Source organism: Zychaea mexicana, assembly GCF_025766255.1.
Source record: "Zychaea mexicana strain RSA 1403 chromosome Unknown BDB00scaffold_18, whole genome shotgun sequence".
Classification (NCBI taxonomy): domain Eukaryota; kingdom Fungi; phylum Mucoromycota; class Mucoromycetes; order Mucorales; family Lichtheimiaceae; genus Zychaea; species Zychaea mexicana.
The window spans coordinates 513706-535428 of NW_026516681.1; the positions used below are offsets into that span (position 1 = coordinate 513706).

The 21723-nt window shown below is 42.5% G+C and overlaps 3 protein-coding genes across 3 annotated transcripts; all 3 read left to right on the forward strand.

Moving 5' to 3' along the window:
* Positions 1-2257: 2257 nt before the first annotated feature.
* BDB00DRAFT_786114 (uncharacterized protein) lies at positions 2258-2768 on the forward strand (the record flags this gene model as incomplete). The annotated part of the gene is made up of 2 exons (XM_053120582.1): positions 2258-2467; positions 2541-2768. 2 exons carry the CDS (start codon positions 2258-2260, stop codon positions 2766-2768), a joined length of 438 nt encoding a protein of 145 aa, XP_052982161.1.
* Positions 2769-3615: 847 nt separating this feature from the next.
* On the forward strand, positions 3616-4630 carry BDB00DRAFT_812488 (kinase-like domain-containing protein). Its single transcript, XM_053122693.1, has one exon. The coding sequence runs from the start codon at positions 3984-3986 to the stop codon at positions 4260-4262; it is 279 nt and encodes a 92-aa protein (XP_052982162.1). The 5' UTR covers positions 3616-3983; the 3' UTR covers positions 4263-4630.
* Positions 4631-8827: 4197 nt separating this feature from the next.
* BDB00DRAFT_759617 (Endonuclease/exonuclease/phosphatase) lies at positions 8828-10934 on the forward strand (the record flags this gene model as incomplete). The annotated part of the gene is made up of 2 exons (XM_053119144.1): positions 8828-9737; positions 10060-10934. Coding segments are annotated over 2 exons (1785 nt in total), but the record flags the coding sequence as incomplete, so codon positions are not given.
* Between the last annotated feature and the right edge of the window lie 10789 nt (positions 10935-21723).

The following is a 21723-nucleotide window of genomic DNA, read 5'->3' on the forward strand; positions in this document are numbered from 1 at the left end:
ACGTATGCACATTTGACAGTTCAAAAGACTTCTGTGAAATAATACATCGTCGTCATGCGAAGCATCTTTGCTCGGTCTGTGATAGAAGAGGAAGTGAATAAAGTGCAAGGATCGCTTGTCGATGTATATCATATTAATGTCACGGTTGCTAATTGTAAAGCATCTTTACACAGCACAAAGAATATACGTACAATGAGGAATTGCGTGGAGACGCATTTGAAATATTATTAGAGGGCATCGACTCAAAAAAGGTGAAACAGAAAAAACATCGTGAATGATGACCGAAACGCGAGCGAGACATTTAAAGTGGCTCCAAGCGAAGGATATCAAACCGTTGCCGTTGCAATAGAAAGTTCGAATGTTGTGTGAGGCATCGTATGTTTGCATGATCACGTTGTTATATCTATCGACATATGTATTTACTGACAGATTCATGCTCTATATGTAGCAAAAAAGGCAAAAAGCCAGACAATAGATTATACTTAACCAGCGAAGCGATCTTCCCTGAAAAATTTTCAACAATCCACAAAAATATAAAGCAGCATAATGAGTGCTTCGACACCCTTGCTAGACGAATCATTGCCGCGAAGGCTCGATAAGCACGGAGTTCCTCTGCCGGCACGATGCAAACGGCAGTCCTTACCGGCGGAGACCTTCTTTTTTCCCTTGTTGTGTTGTCAATCCATTGAAATTGTTTGTTAAATGGAATGAGCGGCGCATCCTGCTGCAATTGGCCCGAGCGTGCCCCTTGAACCAGGTATGTAGAATAACTCAAGGCGATCCTTTTGGCTTCTAGTCCATAGTGGAAGAGTATATATTCCCGGGCGTGAGAAAGCTGTAACTTCAATTGCTGATAACCGCCAGACGTATTCATTCACTATAAATATGATATTAGCGCTATCGTATAGCAGAGCGACCGTCTTTAAGAGTCGTCAAACGACGAGATATGGTATCAAACACATGGTTACGGCGATGTACAGTACTAGATTCGGTGCTCTTGTTGAACCAAATGTATTGAGCGAAAAAGGTATGAGACCGGGACCGGCGTTAAGCGCAAGCCACGATGATGGTACTGAGAAATCCTGTATTCAAAATCATAGAATAGAGTGCCACGCCGCTGCAATGAAATTCTTAAAGAAAGCTCGCCAACAATGCTCATAATTTCAAAGATGATACGCCGGTATACAAAAAGAAACATAGTGATGTGTTTGCCTGTGAAGACGAACCTAAAAAAGCACTGGAATCCGGGGTGAAGACAGACATTAAGAAAAGCCAGGAACTTCATAGGGAACGTCAACTACTGTAGCCCAGATTCAGCTTATTCAGCTGGTGTTTAGACTACATCAAAAACTATACCTTTAGTTCTTGAACGATAGGTGAGTTAAATAAGAGGCTTCCTGTTGGAACGTCCGTGAGTGTAGGGATGAAATGTCATCGTGTCTCGAGTACTGCTTGCATCACAGTGGATGTCGTTGTATGGTCTCATCTTCGCTATATACTGGAAACTTGTCTTTTCGTGTGATCGAATTTTAACGCAGATAGCTCATACAGAAATGAAAGACATTCTTCTTTGGGTACGATTACGGGTGGAGAACACCATGGGCTGTCACTTGGAACGAATCACTTTCTTCTCTAGCATTTTCTTTACTTCAGCCTGGTGATTTTGTTCCTTGTTCTTCTTCTTTTTCTATTGTCGCTAAAGGTAGTAAATTTGGGGTTTCTGCTTCCTCGTTATAATGCGCACTCTTTTTTCTTTTTCAGTCGCGATTCGAACATCTTCGTCTATTGTAGTCGTAAATCGTCGCGCTCTGATGGTTATTGATCATAGTTTTCATGTGTCCAATCCTGTCGGAGACTCATTTTCTTTAGTCTTTAATGGGAGAATTCCCGCAGCACAACAATCGACTTTTTTTCTCACTCGTGCAATTACCACCCTTGAATATGCGAAAGGTTGATATTTCAATGGTAGCCATATAGCATAAATACTAAAGTTGTCAATAGTTTTTACCAAGTGTTTTAGCGAAGAGCAAAGTGCTCCCTCGTTAAAGAAGTTTGTTTTTGGGCGAATCTTGACTATATTGGTACAAGTATCTTTGGTAATGTCGTCAGAACTTGGAGAGCCAGATTTAAAAAAGAAGCTTTTTTATGTATATATAAAAGCTAAAAAACAAAACGAGGTTTTCTTTACTGACTCTTATAGAACTTGTCGTACATATTGAATAGGAAAAGCTGAACAATCAAGCATCCCGAAAAAAAGATGCGTGCAACTCCTGTCTACTCCTTGTCAACTCCCTCCTCAAATGGCAATGTTAATGCGGCTCATTCGTTCATATTAAACATTTCCAATCCCTGTTGGAGCAAAGTCTTTAAACCATCTCAATTAACCAAGATCCATAACGACTACGTGAAAGAGTTGCCACCTGTACAACAAGAAATGAAGACTTTTCATAAAAACTTCAAGAACATGGTACGTTGTTTATAATTGTATTGAACAACAAAAGAAAACAAGTAACAAGAGCATTGATTTGATCGATATATAGACTGATGTGGAACAACTTTGGAACATTGCTGAAGAGCATCGATTTCATCCAATCGCCAAATTTGATCTCGACTGGTCTCGACGTTCGATCCTCGATATCCTTTCCTCTTATCGCTGGGGCAGCGTTCAGCGTGCAGCAGTGTCAGGCGGCGAACGTGACCTCATCATGTTGATTTGGCGTGCTGTGGATATGTGTTTTCAGAACCTTAAAGTGGATTCATTAAGGTAAATCTCAAGTTTAATTTTAATTGGTATAGTAGGGTTCTCGGGACTGAAAGTAACAAAGGGAGTGTGTGTCTATTGCTTTTTTGCTGCTGGGTGCATTGTACGCGCAGCTCACTAAACAGAGGGCCAACCCACTTTAAACAAATTCGGACTCACCCCAGAACAGGAATAAGGTAAGGCTCTCTCTCTCTCTCTCTCTCTCTCTCTCTCTCTCTCTCACATTATAATCTGTTGATTTTTCCACTCTTCATCTTTTTTATTTTACTACTATTATTACTGCTACCTAATATACCGTCAGCAGCAACAAGTATACCCACTCTTTCCCAAGTCACTATTACTACTTTTACAACAACAACAGCAACAACCTATCAATATATTACTTTTCTATTTCACCGTTCCAACTAATCGTTCCATGACAAAGATGACGGACCTGATGTAACGAATCGCTTCATTGTTTAAAAAGAACCAGCAAGAAGATATACCAGCAAGATTACCTTCGAGTTTGACACGAATCTACAAGGTTTCCAACCGTACCTTGGGTGTTGGTTCTTTTGCCGTTGATAAGCTTTGCACGCATAAAAGCCAGGCCAAACATCGCATTGAAAATTGTCATGAAAAAGGCTATTGCAGGTAACATATACCTCTTTATTTTTATTTCAAAAAATAGCGCCTGGGTGGTTTGGTTTCTTTTTCATGTTTATGCAAAGTTATCAAACAAAAAAAAGCAAGGCAAGGAGTATATGCTTGAGAATGAATCAGGTAAGTCCCTCCTCTTTTCTTCCGCGTTTCCGATGGGAGATGATAGACGGCAGGGTCGGAACTTAATCAATCAAATTTAAAATTTAGACGTCTTGAAGCAAGTTCGACATCCACATTATATCAATGCATGGACTATTCGAAGACGCGCATGCTGTATATATCGTGGCCGACCACGCCAAAGGTGGCGTTGTTTCAACAGCTACTACGCAAAGGATCATATACCGAGCGAGACGCCTCGAATCTGGTGCGACAAATATTAGAAGGATTGGCTTACCTCCATGAACACGATGTAAGTGGTTTCTATATAAATTGCAAAAATAAGTCGAACGCAAGTGATTTTTTTTTATAAAAGTGGAAGAATTAAGCACATGTGTTGGATTTCTCGTTTTCGCGCACACTCATACTATGTTGCTATTCATAACAGCTACTGTTTGAAACAACCGAAAACGAAGATTGATTGATGATCACAGACTTTGGCTTGTCAAGGATTATCAAAGACCATGACGGTATCTTGATGACGGCATGTGGTACACCGGGCTATGTAGCTCCAGAAATCCTTTTGCGCACTGGCCATGGTACACCTGTGGATATATGGAGTGTTGGCGTGATTACAGTAAGCTCTTTCATAGCTATATGTGTATCGATAACGGTTATCACATCACCTATAGTACTGAAAACGCCCTTTTTACCCGCTTTAGTATACCTTACTTGGCGGATACACGCCAATCTGGGGAGCTGATGAGGCCACCTTGTTTGATAGCATTATTCGAGGACACTATGAATTCGATGAAGAATATTGGAGCGATAATCCTGCATCAGGTATTACTTTTTGTCTGTGTATTCTACACGCTTTCGTGGTGAAAAGGAATTATTGACAGTGGGGAGAGGGGTATAGAAGCTAAAAACGATGACTAGTCGTAATCATCACTAATAATATCTCATCTCAAACTTCTCCATGTTTTTATTTTACTGATTGATGCTGACGATGGCTTATATAGCAAAGCATCTAATAGATTGCATGTTGCAACTAGATCCGGAGAAGCGGATTACGGCGACCGAAGCATTACAGCATCCATGGATCTCACAAGGCCGTGCTAGTGCTACAGATCTGATAGCGAATATACGGAAAGGATTCACAAATCGTCAATCGTTTAGATCATTTACAACAGCTGTCTCGCAAAGCAATAAACAAAATGAAAGGTCAAGCATCTTTTTGCTCTAAACCAAGAATACATAATGTGAATGTACAAACAAATATGTATGTAAACAAAAAATAGTCCTTATTTTCTGCGGGATATAACTCCGGTTCCGGAGCAGATTATGACGGTTGTTTGACAGCGTCAAGAAAAGAAATTATATATAGATAAAGTCCTAGTGGCACTTGGAATATGTATCTTGTGCTGATATTACTTCGACGATTAAAATGTAGCATTGCGAGTTAGCTTAATACTGGGGACGTACATACTACGAGTACAAACCAAAAAAAAACACCCTATGCGCTTCCGCAAACGTAGATCGACATATACTCCACTTTTCCAAAGCGTGTAAATCGGCATTTCTTACTAGTTAATGCATGAAGAGGATTTCACCCTTGGTAACTTTAAAGCGTTTCTAGTTTCAACAAATATAACCTAAGGGCTTTCTTCACATCGATTAAACGAACCCGCATCCTTGAATATGTACATATCTCGATAGCACCAATTACAAATAGCATCGGTAATCGGTTACATTATCTGGCAGTCATCACTTGTTGGAAAATAATGATCTTATCTTTTTAAAAAGGAAACTCTCAAAGTGTTTTCGAAAGTATGTAACGCCTGGTTAGCTGAACCAATAGTACGTAAATATGTTTGTGCATGTGTGCGACGATCAGCGTATCGCAGTACACATATAAAAAGTTCTCAAGTCCATATAGACGACCAATGCTCCGGTATATGCAAGTACAACAATCATTGTCAAAAAAGGAGCGAGGGAATAGATATTGGCTATCAATCATCACCCCTCCTTAAGATTTAACAGTGGCCTCCTGTGCACGTTGGTGGAATTTTCAAAATACATACCAGCATCGTTGGATGGTTCAACAGAAGATTCAACACTGCTGCTGGTGACCTTGGATTGAGCGCCATTATCAGCAGGAAAGAGTTCGATGCTGTTCTTCTTGGTGGTTTGTGCTTGGGCAGAGGATGAGATAAGAAAACTATGCAAAACAGTAATGATGGTTTAATCTTACAAAACCGGCATCGTATGACACCTTTCATTCCAGTCTGATATCTTCATATCATACTTTTGTTATTACGCTCTCATGTACAGTATACCACCTACGTAGATCCGCAAAAGCGAGTTTGCGTTTTCATCTGCATGTCTACAGCGATGTTGCTTTTCCCTAGAGCGACTCACGATGTATGCGCATATTCGATATCGACTATCCTCTAAAGTGTAGGAAAGTCTATTGTGCATGGATGTAATGTAGACTCGCATCATGTCTTCTTAAGATGAAGCATTCGTTGTAGTATGTATAAATATATACGGTATCCGCAATGCTTATATAAGCACTTTTATCATAGCCACAGTGCCATTATGCGATTAGCTTTGTGAATTTTCCGTTATAGACACCGCCTGCTGCGTATCAGCAGAAGTGCTTTTTGATATCAAGATACGCCTCCTCAGTAACCACCCTTAGCTCTCGTCTGCTACTTTTTATTCTACGTCTCTTGAGCTTCTTGCGATACCAATTACTGACACAACGGCATTGGAGCTGCAACACTGTACATATTGAAATCTTATAGTTGCCTGTTGAACATTGATTTTGCGTATTATGCTTGTAAAGGTACCAGTGGTAGCACTAGGGCAACTAGGTAATGTTGTACAAATCTCGTATTTGGTCTTACTTAAGCTATGGCTCTCAATGTGGAGCAAAGAGTTCGATGCCATCGCACACACCACCACTTTATCTATCATGTTGAGCATATCATATTTATGAATGTAATTATTTTTATGACGGACACAGTGGGGTTTTATTTACGATTTCCAAGTCAAAATACACCGCTTTTCATTTGTTTTTGGCAAGCATGTAAGTATCGTAGAAGGTTCGCGTTGTTGATATGCATCTTTTCACTAGCTGCTGTGTTAATATGTCAGATACGTACATTAGAATCAGGCCAAAGCGATTATCCGTCCAACGACATAAGTATCCATAACAACAATGTAGCTCGCCTTACATATATTATCACGACTGGTGCTTTGCGTATACGCTCCTTTTGGGCTGTTACAGTAGGTTTCATAGGGGTACTGTAATTTTTACGTACTTCACCTTACTTTTTATGCAAAAATTTACGTACTTGGCCACCCGAAGTACATAAATGTTATGAACATTCTCGACCTCCAGTAAGTGATCATCCTCGACCTCGTTGATGACATATTAAATCCCCATCCATCATCATCATCCGAATCATCAACCTTAATACCAATCTTTCCGTTTATTCACATCATTAAATTCTATAAGTGAAAGATATATATATATCATAGTTTTTGAATGATAAAACATCAGTCAGTTATCTTGTTTCCTCCCTATACAGTCAACCCCCGTTTTTTGCAGCCATGGGATTTTGGGAGATTAGGCTGCAAAAAGCGAGAGGCTGCAAAATACGAACGCGTTACACAGGGCAAAATTTAAAGCCGTGAGCTGTCATTAATTATACACCAATGACAGGGTTACTGTAGTAACTGAGAAATATAGTACTGAGACCGACCCAGTTTGTTTATTCCTTTCTCCTCCCCCTTTTCTACTATCCTTAATGCCACCAAAGGCTGATTACATAAAGTTTACCGAAGATCAAACCGATGAGATATAGTAATAAGAATATTCAATGACAGGGTTACTGTAGTAACTGAGAAATATAGTACTGAGACCGACCCAGTTTGTTTATTCCTTTCTCCTCCCCCTTTTCTACTGTCCTTAATGCCACCAAAGGCTGATTACATAAAGTTTACCGAAGATCAAACCGATGAGATATAGTAATAAGAATATAATAGAACATCTTGATTTTAAATAATTTTGATCAGACAGCTGATAAGAATATATAGATGGTCGGGTCAAAAATTCGGTGTATATGCTTAGTGGGAAATTGCAGGGCACCTTTTTGGACCTGCAAACTGCAAAAAGCGGGGAATCTGCAATTTTTATAAGTGAAAAATGGGATTTATCCAAAGTTTGCTGCAAAAACTGAAGGCCTGCAAAAAGCGGTCGTGCAAAAAACGGGGGTTGACTGTACCTTGTTCTTGTTTCTTGCCTCACCATCTGGTCTCCTACCTTCTTGATTTCCTCCTTGTCTTGTCCTGTTCTTGCTGAAAGCACCTAGCACATTCTCGTCCGGTGTTTCTGTCCTTGTCTTGTCATGTCCCTGTCCGCATCCTACAGTAAATCAGTTCTCGCGCTGTATATTTGTATTATAAAATCTTACGTACTTCTCATTTTGGAGTTACATACTTCCGATTTTACGTACCTGCTGTATATGATTTTTACGTACCTTGAGCGCTAAAAGGACCATACATGTTGTTGTTGTTACTTTGAAAATTTTGTATATATGATCAAATTTCACGGAAGGGCAAGAAAGCCCACACTATGTTTTAAGGTACGTAAAGGTTGATGTACGTAAAAATTGGTGTTAGTGAGATTGTATGACTAGTGAGTGTAAGTACTCAAGGAACGCGCTCAGAAAAAAGAGACCGGTTATCCTGCCAGAGCGACTACTTTACCTGCAATCGCCGAAAATGGAAGTACGTAAAAATTCGCACTACACTCCTATCAGTTACCAAGGACATATAATTCCAGTATCTCCCCAATTACCTTATATCTCCACACACCTTTGTATCGCTGATCACTACCATATCTAATCGTTATACCACCATCTGCTTCCCTTGAGCTACCTGTAGCTGCGGGGACTTCCCTTTCAATGAACAAGTCCTCGTAAATAAACTAATTTGGATGTCCGCCTCTTTTACGAGAACAGACTGGTTAACAGACCCATGGCTCTTTCCGATTCTCAACAGAAACAGCCCGACCGCTACGCGGGCACCACTCATCCACCTTCTATCTACACCTCTTCCCCCACTGTCCTGACATGGGCCAAGGTAGCTCAACCCGAGAGGGTTTCCTTGGTTCTCGCTCATCGGGACTCACCCTCTTCCGACCAGACAGCGACCATATATTACTCTCGTACCTGGCGTATTGGTCGCAGTGAAGGCAGCGTGCTCTTTGATGTTAGCCCCGTCCCTGGCTCCAGTGACGATGTTGTTGCCACTCTCATGGCCGAATTTCCTGACAATTTTGGCATCATTATCCATCGTGAAGGCAAACGCGTGATCTTTGAGTTCAACGCGAAACATGACTCAGAACGCCAACGTGTCCTTGAACAAGGTTATAAATTCACCAAAGACATCATTATCCGCGCCACTCCCGCTTTGGACAAGACCTCGCAGGTGAAAAAGTTGCGCCTATCAAACCTACCTCTCCTAGCACCTGAAGACCTTGAAAGAGGTCTTCGCACAACCTTCGAACCATACGGTCGCATCCTGGATGTAGGGATCAATCGCGATCCAAAGACCAAAGCGTACATGGGTAACGGTTTTGCAGTTTTGGACATTCAACCCCGTTCAGATACGCCAAACCGCCCGCTTGATCATCATGTGCCCTGGCGTAATGACCCAGATGACCTGATATACGCCAATTTTGATCAGATGCCCCTATACTGCTCGCGATGTCATGAGCCGAACCACTCTGCGGACGATTGTCCTCGATCCCGTAGAAACCAAAAGAAGCGTTGCCAACATTGTGCCTCTCCGTCGCATCAGTCCTCGATTTGCCCGTCTATCCGGAATGACCCCCAATGGACACCAGGTCAATCGAATCGTAGCCGGCGCAAAATGGGCCATAAACAAACCGAAGCATCTGCAGAGTTACTGAAATCGGCCCACGCGCCATCCAAAACGGAGAAGAATCCTAAACCGACCACCAATAACAGCAACAGGTACGCTGCTTTGGAGGGCCTAGACGCGACTGCCTCGTCTATCACCACCGGGCAAGGAACCTCGCTCACCACCCCAGCAGCAGTATCTGCGAAGCCCGAACAGACAAACAATGTCCCGTCTTTTAAGCTTAGTAGCTTGATGGACATGGACACCGCAGCCGACATGCAAGCTTACGCGGACTTGGAGAGTTTCATGGACCAGCGCGTCATTTACTATTTGGGCGATGGTACGGAGGAGGGAACCCCAGCTCCTGTACACACTTTGAATTTGGCGACCACGAACATGGCCCCTCTGACACCCGATTGGATTGATCAACTTGAGCTGTCCGATGGGTGTAAAGTTACAATCCAAGAAGACAACCTGACGGTAGACCGTCAACAAGTGCTATATACATTGCTTACACAAGATCGCGAGCAATACTTCCAAGACGACTTGCTACTATGAATCAACTACGCTCGGGTATTACAGGTGGTAACCCGGGCGGAGAAGTACGTATCAATGCAGATGAGATCTCCGCTGGTGCCACCCCAACCCTCTCATAAAACAACCTGTATTTAATATGATATTAACCAAAAACGATATATCAATTTTGTCCATCAATGCTCGTGGACTTCTACAAAAAAACAAAAACACCAAAAACAACAAATCACAACTTATACGCTATCTCCGTGAGCAACAACCTCACATCATCACCCTACAAGAAACGCATGCTCATGACGACGACGTCCAGGAACGCCTTCATCAACAGTTTTGCGCCACACAATCATTCTGGACCAAAGACTGCGGCATTGTCTCTCTTTGTCCCGACATTCAGCTCACACGTATTAATATTCTCGACGACTCGCGCCATATACTCGTCCGGGTCGAACATAAACAAAACAGCTTCGCACCCTTCTACACTATCACCATATATGCACCATCATCAAGTCACACAGCTCGACGACGATTTTTTGCAACACTCTATAACTCACCAATTTTCAACAATCAACACCCGTATCGCCAAAGGCTGGTCCTCACTGGCGATTTCAACTACAGCTACAGACGAGCCGACTACCGGCCAAATGCACCAACTGACTGGCACACTCTATTACAAGAGGAATTCACCAATTGCCTCAATCCATCAGCCGATGAAGTCCCGTACCCTACTTTCAGGCGCGGCGACTCAACTATGTCAACGATTGACTACATTTTTGCTTCACCCGTATTTACTAATACGGTGAAGGCGAGGGAAGTTTCATATGTGGCATCCAGCTGGACGGATCATGCATTATTATTGACTACTCTTCATCTGGGTCCCTCTAGCACAGGAAAGGGTTGTTGGCGTGGAAACCCTCTCATCCTTGGCTATAAGGACTTCCGCAAACAACTCGCACGACGCATTACGCTTTTCTTCGAGGAGGTCGATAGCTCCAGTAGTCCCCAACACCAATGGGATCTACTCAAATCTGCACTCAAAAAACAAATGCAAAACTACAGCCGACAACTCATCAATCGCTCCACTGCGCACCTGGCTAGACTACAAGCAAGACGTAACCAATTCCTCCGCAGGAAACCCGATCAAGCAACACGTGCATGGATCCTACCAAGCCTCGAAAGACGCATTGAAGCCGCCCAAAAAGCTGTATGTGACACCCTTGCTCTCCGTGCGAACACACGCTGGCGAGAACTTGGCGAGACCTCTGCTGGGTACTTGAAAAAGACAGTAGCACAGCGCACATCACAAATGCACATGCCACCGCTACAGCATCCTCAAACTGGGCAACTCTGTGACACCATTGACACTATGCATGATGCCGCCGAAACCTTCTACAACAAACTCTACACACCAGAGCCGATCGACAATGCAGCAATCCACGAGTTACTCAACAGCATACCGACTCACATACAGCTTGATGATGAGACTCGAGACTGTCTCACAAGCAGCTTTACCATGGACGATCTAAAAGAGGGCGCGTCCCGTACCCCGAAGAGAAGTAGCCCCGGTCCTGATGGACTTCCTTATGGCATTTGGCACTTGGTTTTCAACCATCCAGCTGCCGAACGTCTGATCACTCATGTATATGATGATGCACTTACTCATGGTATTTTCCCCCAATCATGGACAGAAACCTGCATTCGTTTGCTTCCAAAAAAAGGCGATCTGGCCTCCCTCAACAATTGGCGGCCAATCTCTTTGATCAACTGTGATGCAAAAATCTTTACACGCATGCTCAACAAACGTATTGTCAACAACGCCAGTGATCTTATCAATCCGCAACAAACTGGTTTCATGCCGGAACGATTTATCGGGGAAAACGGCCTCACCACCAGACTAGTTATGGATAATGCTCAACAGAACTCGTCCTCGGCCATTGCTTTATTTCTTGATCAATATAAGGCATACGACCGCATCCACCCGAATTACTTGACCACAGTACTACAGCATTTTGGATATCCGGATTCGCTCATCCACAGCATCACCGCTCTTTTTTTCAGCACAAAAATTCGTCTCAACATCAACGATCAACGGCCATTTAAGCCAACCTATACAACAACAACGTGGTTTACGTCAAGGTGACCCATTGTCGCCGATCCTTTTCAACCTGGCTATGGAACCTCTCCTGCGTGCAATACAAGGAGATCGAGATTTTCAAGGCTACCAATATCAATCGGTTTCTACAGGAATAGTATCAATTCCACCTCCTCTTCCACTTAAAGCTATCGCCTATGCTGACGATATCTGTGCTTTTATACATAACGAACAAGACTTTGCCAGGCTACAACACCACATGAAAACATATCAACTAGCCTCCAATGCCCTGTTCAACAAGCACAAAACACAAGCTCTCTCACTCAGTGGCGCTCCGCAACCCGAGTGGAACGCGATCCTTGCCGGCCAAGGTATCGCACCATGCCACGATCGCTCTTGCCCAACCCCTCTTGTCTACCTCGGTTACCCCCTGGCATCGTCAAAACCGCAGCTCAAGTTCTTCCTTGACCAGATGCTGGTGAACATACAACAACACTGCCAGGTGCATCAGCAGCGCGGTCTATCCGTTCGCGGTCGAGCCCTAGTCCTGAACACCTTGATATTATCAAAGCTTTGGCACGTTCTCCGCATAGTTGGCGCCAATGATCATGCTTTCCATGCGAAACTCCGTAGCATTTGTGGCAAGTTCTTAATGCATCGGATGTTCCCGACTGTGGCGTATTCCAAATTATGTTTACCACGATCAGAAGGTGGTATCGGCTTACTCGATCCAATGACTCAACAGAATGCCCTCCAGCTGCGGTGGATTCAACCCATGCTGGAGGAATCGGGTATGTATCCTCAGCATATTCTACTTTTAATCCATCAAATACTCGCCACCGCCAAATTTCCATCAGATCACCGGTTGCTGTTGGCGGACCCACATGCAAGGAAAATAGGCGCCATCGATTCTTCTTCTCCCGTATCCTTGGTTTACCGCGCTGTGGACAAGTTGGACATGGACTGGGAGGCACTTCGGATCACCAAAGCAACGGCACTACAATTACCTCTGAAAAGTGTTATTGCGACTATCCCCTCAGTGCCCCAACCACGTCGACCTGGATACAACAAACTGCAAGTCCGAGATTTGTTTTATTACGACGCCACACACCAACATTTACTACTACGACAAAGAAATGATCCAGCAACAAGGCCGATCTTGCTTACACGATTTATGCATGACCTTGCTGCCTTTCGCTTCATACTGAAACCATTTTTCGCTCGTTTATGCCTCCCACCACACCATACTGGTGGTGGCCATCCCACAACACCTGGTGATACCGACTTCACACCATTCAGCCGTCAGCTACTCAATCAGCCTGGAATCACCGACAACAACACCAAACACTATCGTACTGCCATCATCGCCCGACTCCACCCGACGCCACCCTACTCTACAGTAAACTGGCATCTCTTTTGGAAAACGCCTATGGATCATACCACCAGAAACATTTTTTACCGGATTTTCCATGGCACACTGCCCACCGCAAGTCTACTTTACCAACGCACTACCAATTTTTTGCCGAATCGCACCTGCTCTATTTGTCGCCAAGATGAAGACACCCGTGACCATTTTTTGGTGCAATGCCCCCTCAAACGGGCGGTCTGGATAAATGTTTGGCAACACTTCATGCATAGCGATCCGAATCTCGAGTCTACCTTGATCTTTATTACAACATGCAAGAAACCGTATCATCATTTCACTGCCAAGCAATTACTATGCTTTCTCTCATACATTATACTACATATTTGGCGCGCCCATTGGAACCATATCTATAACAATATCCCTTTTTCTTCTTCACATGTATCCGCAGATGCCATACATGCGATACAAACTTATATGGACCTTTAAAAAAAAAAAAACCAACACCAAACCCCTTTCTTATATATACCTACTTCTGTATCTGTATCTTTTCGCTCATCAGTGTTTTGCGGCCGCAGGCACATTACTTCTTTTGAACATGTGACTTGTATTTTAATAAAATCTCAGGAGGCTATCCACCTCTCATACAAAAAAAAAAAAACAGACCATTTACAAGCACCGCTGCGAGTGCTCTTACTACTGATTGCTAACTAGTGATGGTGTATTATCAATGTATGCTAATGACGCCGCGCTTGATGGTTTGTATATGCTGATGAAGGCGCGCGTGATGATCATCTGGTAACGCTGTTATATTCAGTTATCTCACACCATCTGTAATATGGGTCGGGTGTTCAATATCGGAAGAAGATCAGAAGAGAGAGGGAGTGTAGAAGAATAGCTTAAGATACGACATAAGATGATCCTTTTGTTACGAACAATATCTTGGCTATTTATATGTTTTCACTGATATATGATATGCTATGTATTTGCTACTATTGCTACTAATAATGACGGCGCTATAGATGACGTTAAGGAGTGGATGACGGTGCTGTTGCTGGCGTCGGGCATTCTGCTTGCTGCGGATTGATTGGTGGCTTGCTTACATCACCCACGTCACTTTAAATTGTTGATGACGAATATAAATTTTTCGTGGAATTCATTGCTTGAGGAACTACGCTGCAGTCTCCCAATCCCTCAGCATTCATTGCGAATCTTTTTTTTTTCTTATTTTTACTTGAGGACCTCTGTGTTCGGTGCGTCCTGCAAAATGTCCGAGTGATGGTGTGGAATAACTGGTGACACTGCGGTCTCCCAGTCCCTCAGCATTCATTGCGAATCTTTTTTTTTCTTATTTTTACTTGAGGACCTCTGTGTTCGGTGCGTCCTGCAAAATGTCCGAGTGATGGTGTGGAATAACTGGTGACACTGCGGTCCCAGTCCCTCAGCATTCATTGCGAATCTTGTATATTTCTTGATATCCATATGCTGCTCGTCACAATTGCGGTCCTCTTGATCTAGTGTGCTGCTACTAGGTATCGTATATCTTCGCCGCATATCATAGCAACGTAACACCATTGAAGAGTTGAATATCGAACTCGTTGGTCTGTGGAGATGGTTTCTTTTCTACTGGTAGCTGTTGTTGGCATATGCGAGAATAGTGTTATATCTAAAGGTATCATCGAATGATATACCATGCGTAGGTGCTATTATATCATATGTAGCCGGCGTAAACACTCATTTCACTCAAACATATGGACTCTTCATATAGTGTAGGATTCAAATGATGATGAAAATTGGTTTGCTGGTCGATTGATACAATCAAGCAAGCCGTGCAAGGGGCAGAGGACAAGGAATTGAAAACCAAAGGAATACAATATGATGAACAAGTATTTTTTTATCGAATTTATCAATAGTTATTTTTTATATTCAAAGTTACAGCATCATTTTATTTTGCTTATATCATTGTAGTATAGCTCGTATGGTCCTGGGAACGTCCTAGGAACAATGGTTCTGCAGTAAAACTTACACCGAGCTAAATTTGCGGCGCCCAGTATTCCGCCCTAGTAATATTCTGGGGAAGAACTATAACAATAAACGACATAGAGACTTGATAAGCTATTTGGGAGCAGCATGAAATAAAAAATACGTTTGACAATGGTGATGGTGCCCGAGCAATTCTTCTAGGACTATTGCGCTAATGGTGATGCACCGAGAGAGTCTGGTGTTGATGATGAGATAGTTGTTGTTACTGATGACGGGTCAGCTACTGCTGTTGATGATGGTAACGAGTTCTGCAGGTCTTCTTGTACTATGGATTGGAGGGCAAATGGAGGTGGTGACGGTGTGCTAGCAGGTAATGCCGAATATCCTCTGCTTGATGACAACAATTCTGCGTTCATCGTTTAACAGATGCCTTCGCTGATTGCTTTGCTACGCGTGTCAATCGTCTCTCATTCCATCGCTCGTAATGCATTTAGATGATCTGGTGTCTTGTAAAATACTGTTACTCCATCTACCGGATGCGTTCCAAAGCTTTGCCGATCTGGTCCAGTCTGATGCAACAATAGTTCTTTGAGCTGGTGAAGTACGGCAGCAGAATAGTCACACAAGCCCATTTGCGTTCTCTTTTGAGAAATAGCTAGTCTCACTTATTGCTAAACCCGAGCCTTCACTATATATGTATTCTGTTCCCATTTCCCCACCTTTCTTTCTCTCTACTCTATTTCTCTCACATTCCAAGTGAAGTATGTTTTAGCCAGTATTTCTCTCATATATTCCAATCATCATCTTGCTGACAATAATAAACTTTAGCCAAAAGCTTGTGATATTCAAAGTCAACCTACATCACTGGTCCATGGATGATTTCTTGAACTCCTGCTTCGTGTGGACAGGGGTAACAGCATGTTTTGTTCCTAGTTTTTTGGCAAGAAAGATATAGCGCTTATTCAAAGGATTGGCCGTAGAACCAGGCGGTAAGAAGATGTTGATACTAATTTTGAGAGAGTATGGCCGAGGTTTGAGTGTATTCAGTTGGTCGCGATGCTCTTCGTTGTTTCGTTCTTCTGCTGAAGACATGTCTATCCCAAGTGTGCGAGCAACGTCAGGTGCAAATTCTGCAATATGGTGCGTTCGCCTTACAACCGTCAATTTTTTACCTCAGCTTTACTCTCTTATAACGTCCCCAAAAAGCAATTATACAGTCCAACGTGCTTCAAAATACGTTTTTAACTCGTTTGCTTTCGTTATTGAAGTAAAAAAAAAAATTATGGGAAGCCAAAAGTTACCGGTTTTTCCCAATTTAGCTGGGCCGGCAGAAGTTTGAAACAAATCACGTACCTGAAACAAGAATGAGTAAACAACTCCTATACGTATATATACTCGCCTATCGCCTACGTCCTACATACACGTCTTTTCTTTTAACCTTTCATCTAAAATATGCCGCCATTTAGACGAAAGCAGAAGGCCACCCAAAGAAGGACGCGTGGGCCTGACGGAAGAATCACTGCCCAGTTTCAGGTTATACGCCGTTTTTTCTATTGCTATTCCTATACATTTTTATGTTTCACCATATATACATATCTTTGTTCTTTGAAATACATTTTATAAGGTTTAGTGCTTAAGAATCAAATTGAAACAAAATAAAGTTTTGACGGTTATCAGGCGAACGCACCATACCAAATGTCTCGCTGCACTCTTTCAGCTCCAAGCCTTGGACATGGGCACCCGCTTGCTCCTCTTAATAGCACCACCAGTGCCAAAAATCCCAAGCTTCATCCGTAGATATACCAATGCTTCAATCAACCATGGATCATAATATCCCTTGTACTGACGTAAATATCGATTCATAGTGCCGACCTGATATATAAGGTATCTCAATATCAAAACAAATCGATTTCAGTGGATATCACCTTTTACCTTTTAAGTTATGACGAAGTCGATACTCAGCAAGAAAGCAATCAGCCTAATGTGGTCCGGCACCGCTAGAATCAATAGCACGGATAATGTTTTGATGGTCTCCACGCTCTAGAGAGTTAGTTCGACGGGCACACCGATAAAAGGGAAGGTTTGCTTTTTTATCGTATCCAATTTTATAGTACAGCGGCATATCGGGATGATCAGAAACTTGGCTTCATATATTGCCTTGAGCAGTTTTTGGGCTTGACGGTAGGCGTCATTATCAAACAGTTTCCTTCCAGTTCTGGTGCAAATTAGGTTACTGTATTCAGCAAAATGATTTTAGACTTTAGAACCGAGCTCGTGTGATGGTGGGACGATACGTTTCACTTTTCGCATAACCCAAGATGGATTCGTGTTCAGCATGTAATCCACTCTTTTCCCATCTTCTTGGTCCACAACAAAGATAGCGTTGCGTAGTTGCCGGGAGCGAGAATGTGACGTTGGGGTATCTTGATTAGCGCCATAGAATGATAGATGTCTTTTAGGATTCTCGAATATACTGGTTGCTGCTGGGTATCCTGCGCATAAATATTTGTAAAATTGAAGTTCGAAGAGTCGGAACACGGTACATTCGATGTGCTTTGTTCATTGGAGTTGTCATTGGTTTCGTGTGATGTTGACGTACAACAAGAAAATGTTTGACTCCTGATCACTATCGTCTGGTATACTGTCGGTTATATGATGCGTATCGTGCGTATCTTCGGGTATGTTGGCTTGTGATGGGTTATTGCCTTGATGCTGTGGATGTTCTCTCCATAGACATAGCGACTTTTTCTCGAATCGTAGCATGAATATAGGTACTTTCACCGCAAACGGGAGGTCTCCAAAGTCCCTAAGAGTTTTTGAGTGTACGAGTCAAGAATTGAGTCAGGAACACAAACGTGATTGATCGATATCATGCCATGTTGTCGTCGAATGTTATCTAGTAATTCATGAAGAGAAGCACATGTTGTTAATGAATCATTTATTTCTTCCAAAAAATATTACGTAAATCGTAAAGTACCTGCTGCTCATTGTGTAATATCTCGCCATATGCAATTGGAAATGAACTTTGAAGACGGGAATAAATAGCAACGTACCCACCATGTGGAGGAGGATTTAGTACGGTTTTACCCAGAGTACGAAAACACACAAGCTTTGTATATATCGCCAACGACGCCCACGCGTCCAGCGCTGCATAATACACTTGATTCTCGGAAAGATCTTGTAATTCCCAGTTGCTGTCTCTATCATTTTGTTCGATCCTACCACCAAGTACTTCTTCAGCAATCGTAGATAGTCCTACATTTCTATTTTCAATGAAGCCTCGTCTACGAGAGAACTTGCCGAGCTCCAACCCCGTGCCTTCATGATAGTCTAGTCCGTAGTCGCGCTTTAGTTATTTCAAGTAACCACTAACATTACGGCCAGCTTTTAGGACCTTGGACGACTTTAGAAGAGTTTCGATAGAAGGAGGAATATTATTATACTGGTGGGTTGGCAGGATAAAAACGTAGCTCTAAACCACAAGTTATTTTGTTAGCGTGAAGTCGTAACTTGCGAAAACGATAGTGTAACAGAATAGAGCCAATACCTTATATGCTAACTGTAATATCGCCACTTTGCCAGGGGAAGCATGTCGACTGAAGTTCCATTCGCAATCCAAACCAATTACAATCGTTTGTGGATCAATATCACAGAAGATGGTGTTCGTAATTTTTTCTTTAGCTTCGGTTTCATCGCGTATGTAGTGCGTGGTAATGAAGGTTGGCAGTTGTAATATGTGATTGTCGCGGGTAGATTCAATTGAAGTCAAACTGCTAATCTTGTGGACCGTTCTTCAATGAGCTGGATTTATCAAGTAGGAACGCCTTGTCTCCCCAGACGTTGTCAGTAAAAAATAGCTGCGGTGGTTTATACCCGTACATGTCGTATGTTTTCATCATTTCCTGAAAAGGCGTCTGTAAATGCGATAATGACTTGGTGGGGACTAGCAATTACATTAATTACATATAGTATATAGAGCGCCAAAAGTCAAAAACTTGAATGTGTGGTCTCCCTTGAGTATCTTTCCATCGATAGTAACCATCTGCTTGTCCATGATTGGCCGAAGAACATCCATGATAGCATTGTATATGAGTCGAAAGTATGGTATAGAAGGAACGTATCCAGCGTACCCTTGAGGATCCTTAAATATCGAGAACTCAGGGTAGCTTCTGATGCGATTTTCGGTCCCCTTGTAAGTTGGGTTAGTTCGACGATGTATTTGATATAGGGTGTATATGATATGCAGTCGGGTATGGCGTTTGAGGTGCAGTTCCTGTAGCATATCTTGAAAGTTTGAAACTCCCATACCGTGCTGCATACATGGTCGTAAAATGTCAATGAGATCCTTAGAGATAGCACACCGGTAGGAAAAAATGGCGGGAAATTCTGCTGCTAGTTCGTTGGGCAGCTGTTTCAAGATTTTTTCATCGTGTGCACCCAATGAGGCATGACAGGTTTTGCATTCATATCGCCTTGACATAATATAAAAGCATCTTTCAAACACATGGTTCACTGTTAAAGGTTTGCCATAATTGTTGCTGCTAACAATACATACCTGTTCATGACCACCACTCGACGTGCATAAGGATCCTTGTAGAAGCCTTTATCTTCAAGTTTGCTTCTTTTAAAGGTATTTTCGTCTGCCTCATTGTAGCACCTCGGATCGCGGCAGTACAGTCGATCAACCAATAAATGTGGGAACCATAGAAAATAAATGAGGAAAGTACAATGGCTTGGGATTTAATATATTTTTGTCTCGTAATGCAAAATAAGGCGACTTTGGCTCAAGCCAAGTAGTTCCATTCTTGTATTCCCTTGGATAACCACCATCTTTGGTCTTGATACGATCTTGGATACTTAAGAAATACTGGGCGAGCACTCCGAAACTTTTTTCTTTGTATCCTCTGTCGTCATCATTGAGTGTTTGTGCTTCGTCAGGGATGGGATCTTCCTCGTTTTCCACGCCAGTATCATAATTAGTATGATTTTCTTCCTCTAATTCGTCGATCAAGTCCTTTAAGGTATAGTTATCGTCATCCACATCAGCCTATATAATCGATACAATAAGTATATGTATGTGGTGGCCCTTTCCGGATACAACCTGTTGGGAGGAAACTTCACAGCTTGGTTGCTCATTGATATTGGGTGGTGAGGCTGTGGCCTCAGCGCTTGTTGTGTCGCGTTGTTCTGAAGAAAGGTAGCGCGAAGGAACGTATTGCATCAAGCTCGTCTGACCGCGAACGCGAGCCGAGGAGGATTTCTTCTTGCTTCCTAGAGGTCTACCGCGACGACGTTTTCCATCTGACCGAGAAGTAGAATCACCCATTATATGTCAAATACGTTGTGTAGAAGATGATAGAGTGGGAGAAAATACAAGACGAAAGACCGTTTGAAAGTGCTATCGTTGACAGGAACAATCAAAACGCCAACTGATATACCACACACAAGCGCTACACAGGGGCAACACAAGATATCGGCACACGCAACATCCCCCGTTAACTTGTTATCTCATTGGCTACTCTCACACTTTGCAGATGCAGTTGCTGATGAGAGTCTACTCCAGTAGCTTTAACCCCGCCACATTTGTACCCATGGGTTATTTATTTATCCGATTTTTTTGTTCAGCGGCTCTATGAAACGGGTACTTCCATTTTCGGCGATTGCAGGTAAAGTAGTCGCTCTGGCAGGAAAACCGGTCTCTTTTTTCTGAGCGCGTTCCTTGAGTACTTACACTCACTAGTCATACAATCTCACTAACACCAATTTTTACGTACATCAACCTTTACGTACCTTAAAACATAGTGTGGGCTTTCTTGCCCTTCCGTGAAATTTGATCATATATACAAAATTTTCAAAGTAACAACAACAACATGTATGGTCCTTTTAGCGCTCAAGGTACGTAAAAATCATATACAGCAGGTACGTAAAATCGGAAGTATGTAACTCCAAAATGAGAAGTACGTAAGATTTTATAATACAAATATACAGCGCGAGAACTGATTTACTGTAGGATGCGGACAGGGACATGACAAGACAAGGACAGAAACACCGGACGAGAATGTGCTAGGTGCTTTCAGCAAGAACAGGACAAGACAAGGAGGAAATCAGAAGGTAGGAGACCAGATGGTGAGGCAAGAAACAAGAACAAGGTATAGGGAGGAAACAAGATAACTGACTGATGTTTTATCATTCAAAAACTATGATATATATATATCTTTCACTTATAGAATTTAATGATGTGAATAAACGGAAAGATTGGTATTAAGGTTGATGATTCGGATGATGATGATGGATGGGGATTTAATATGTCATCAACGA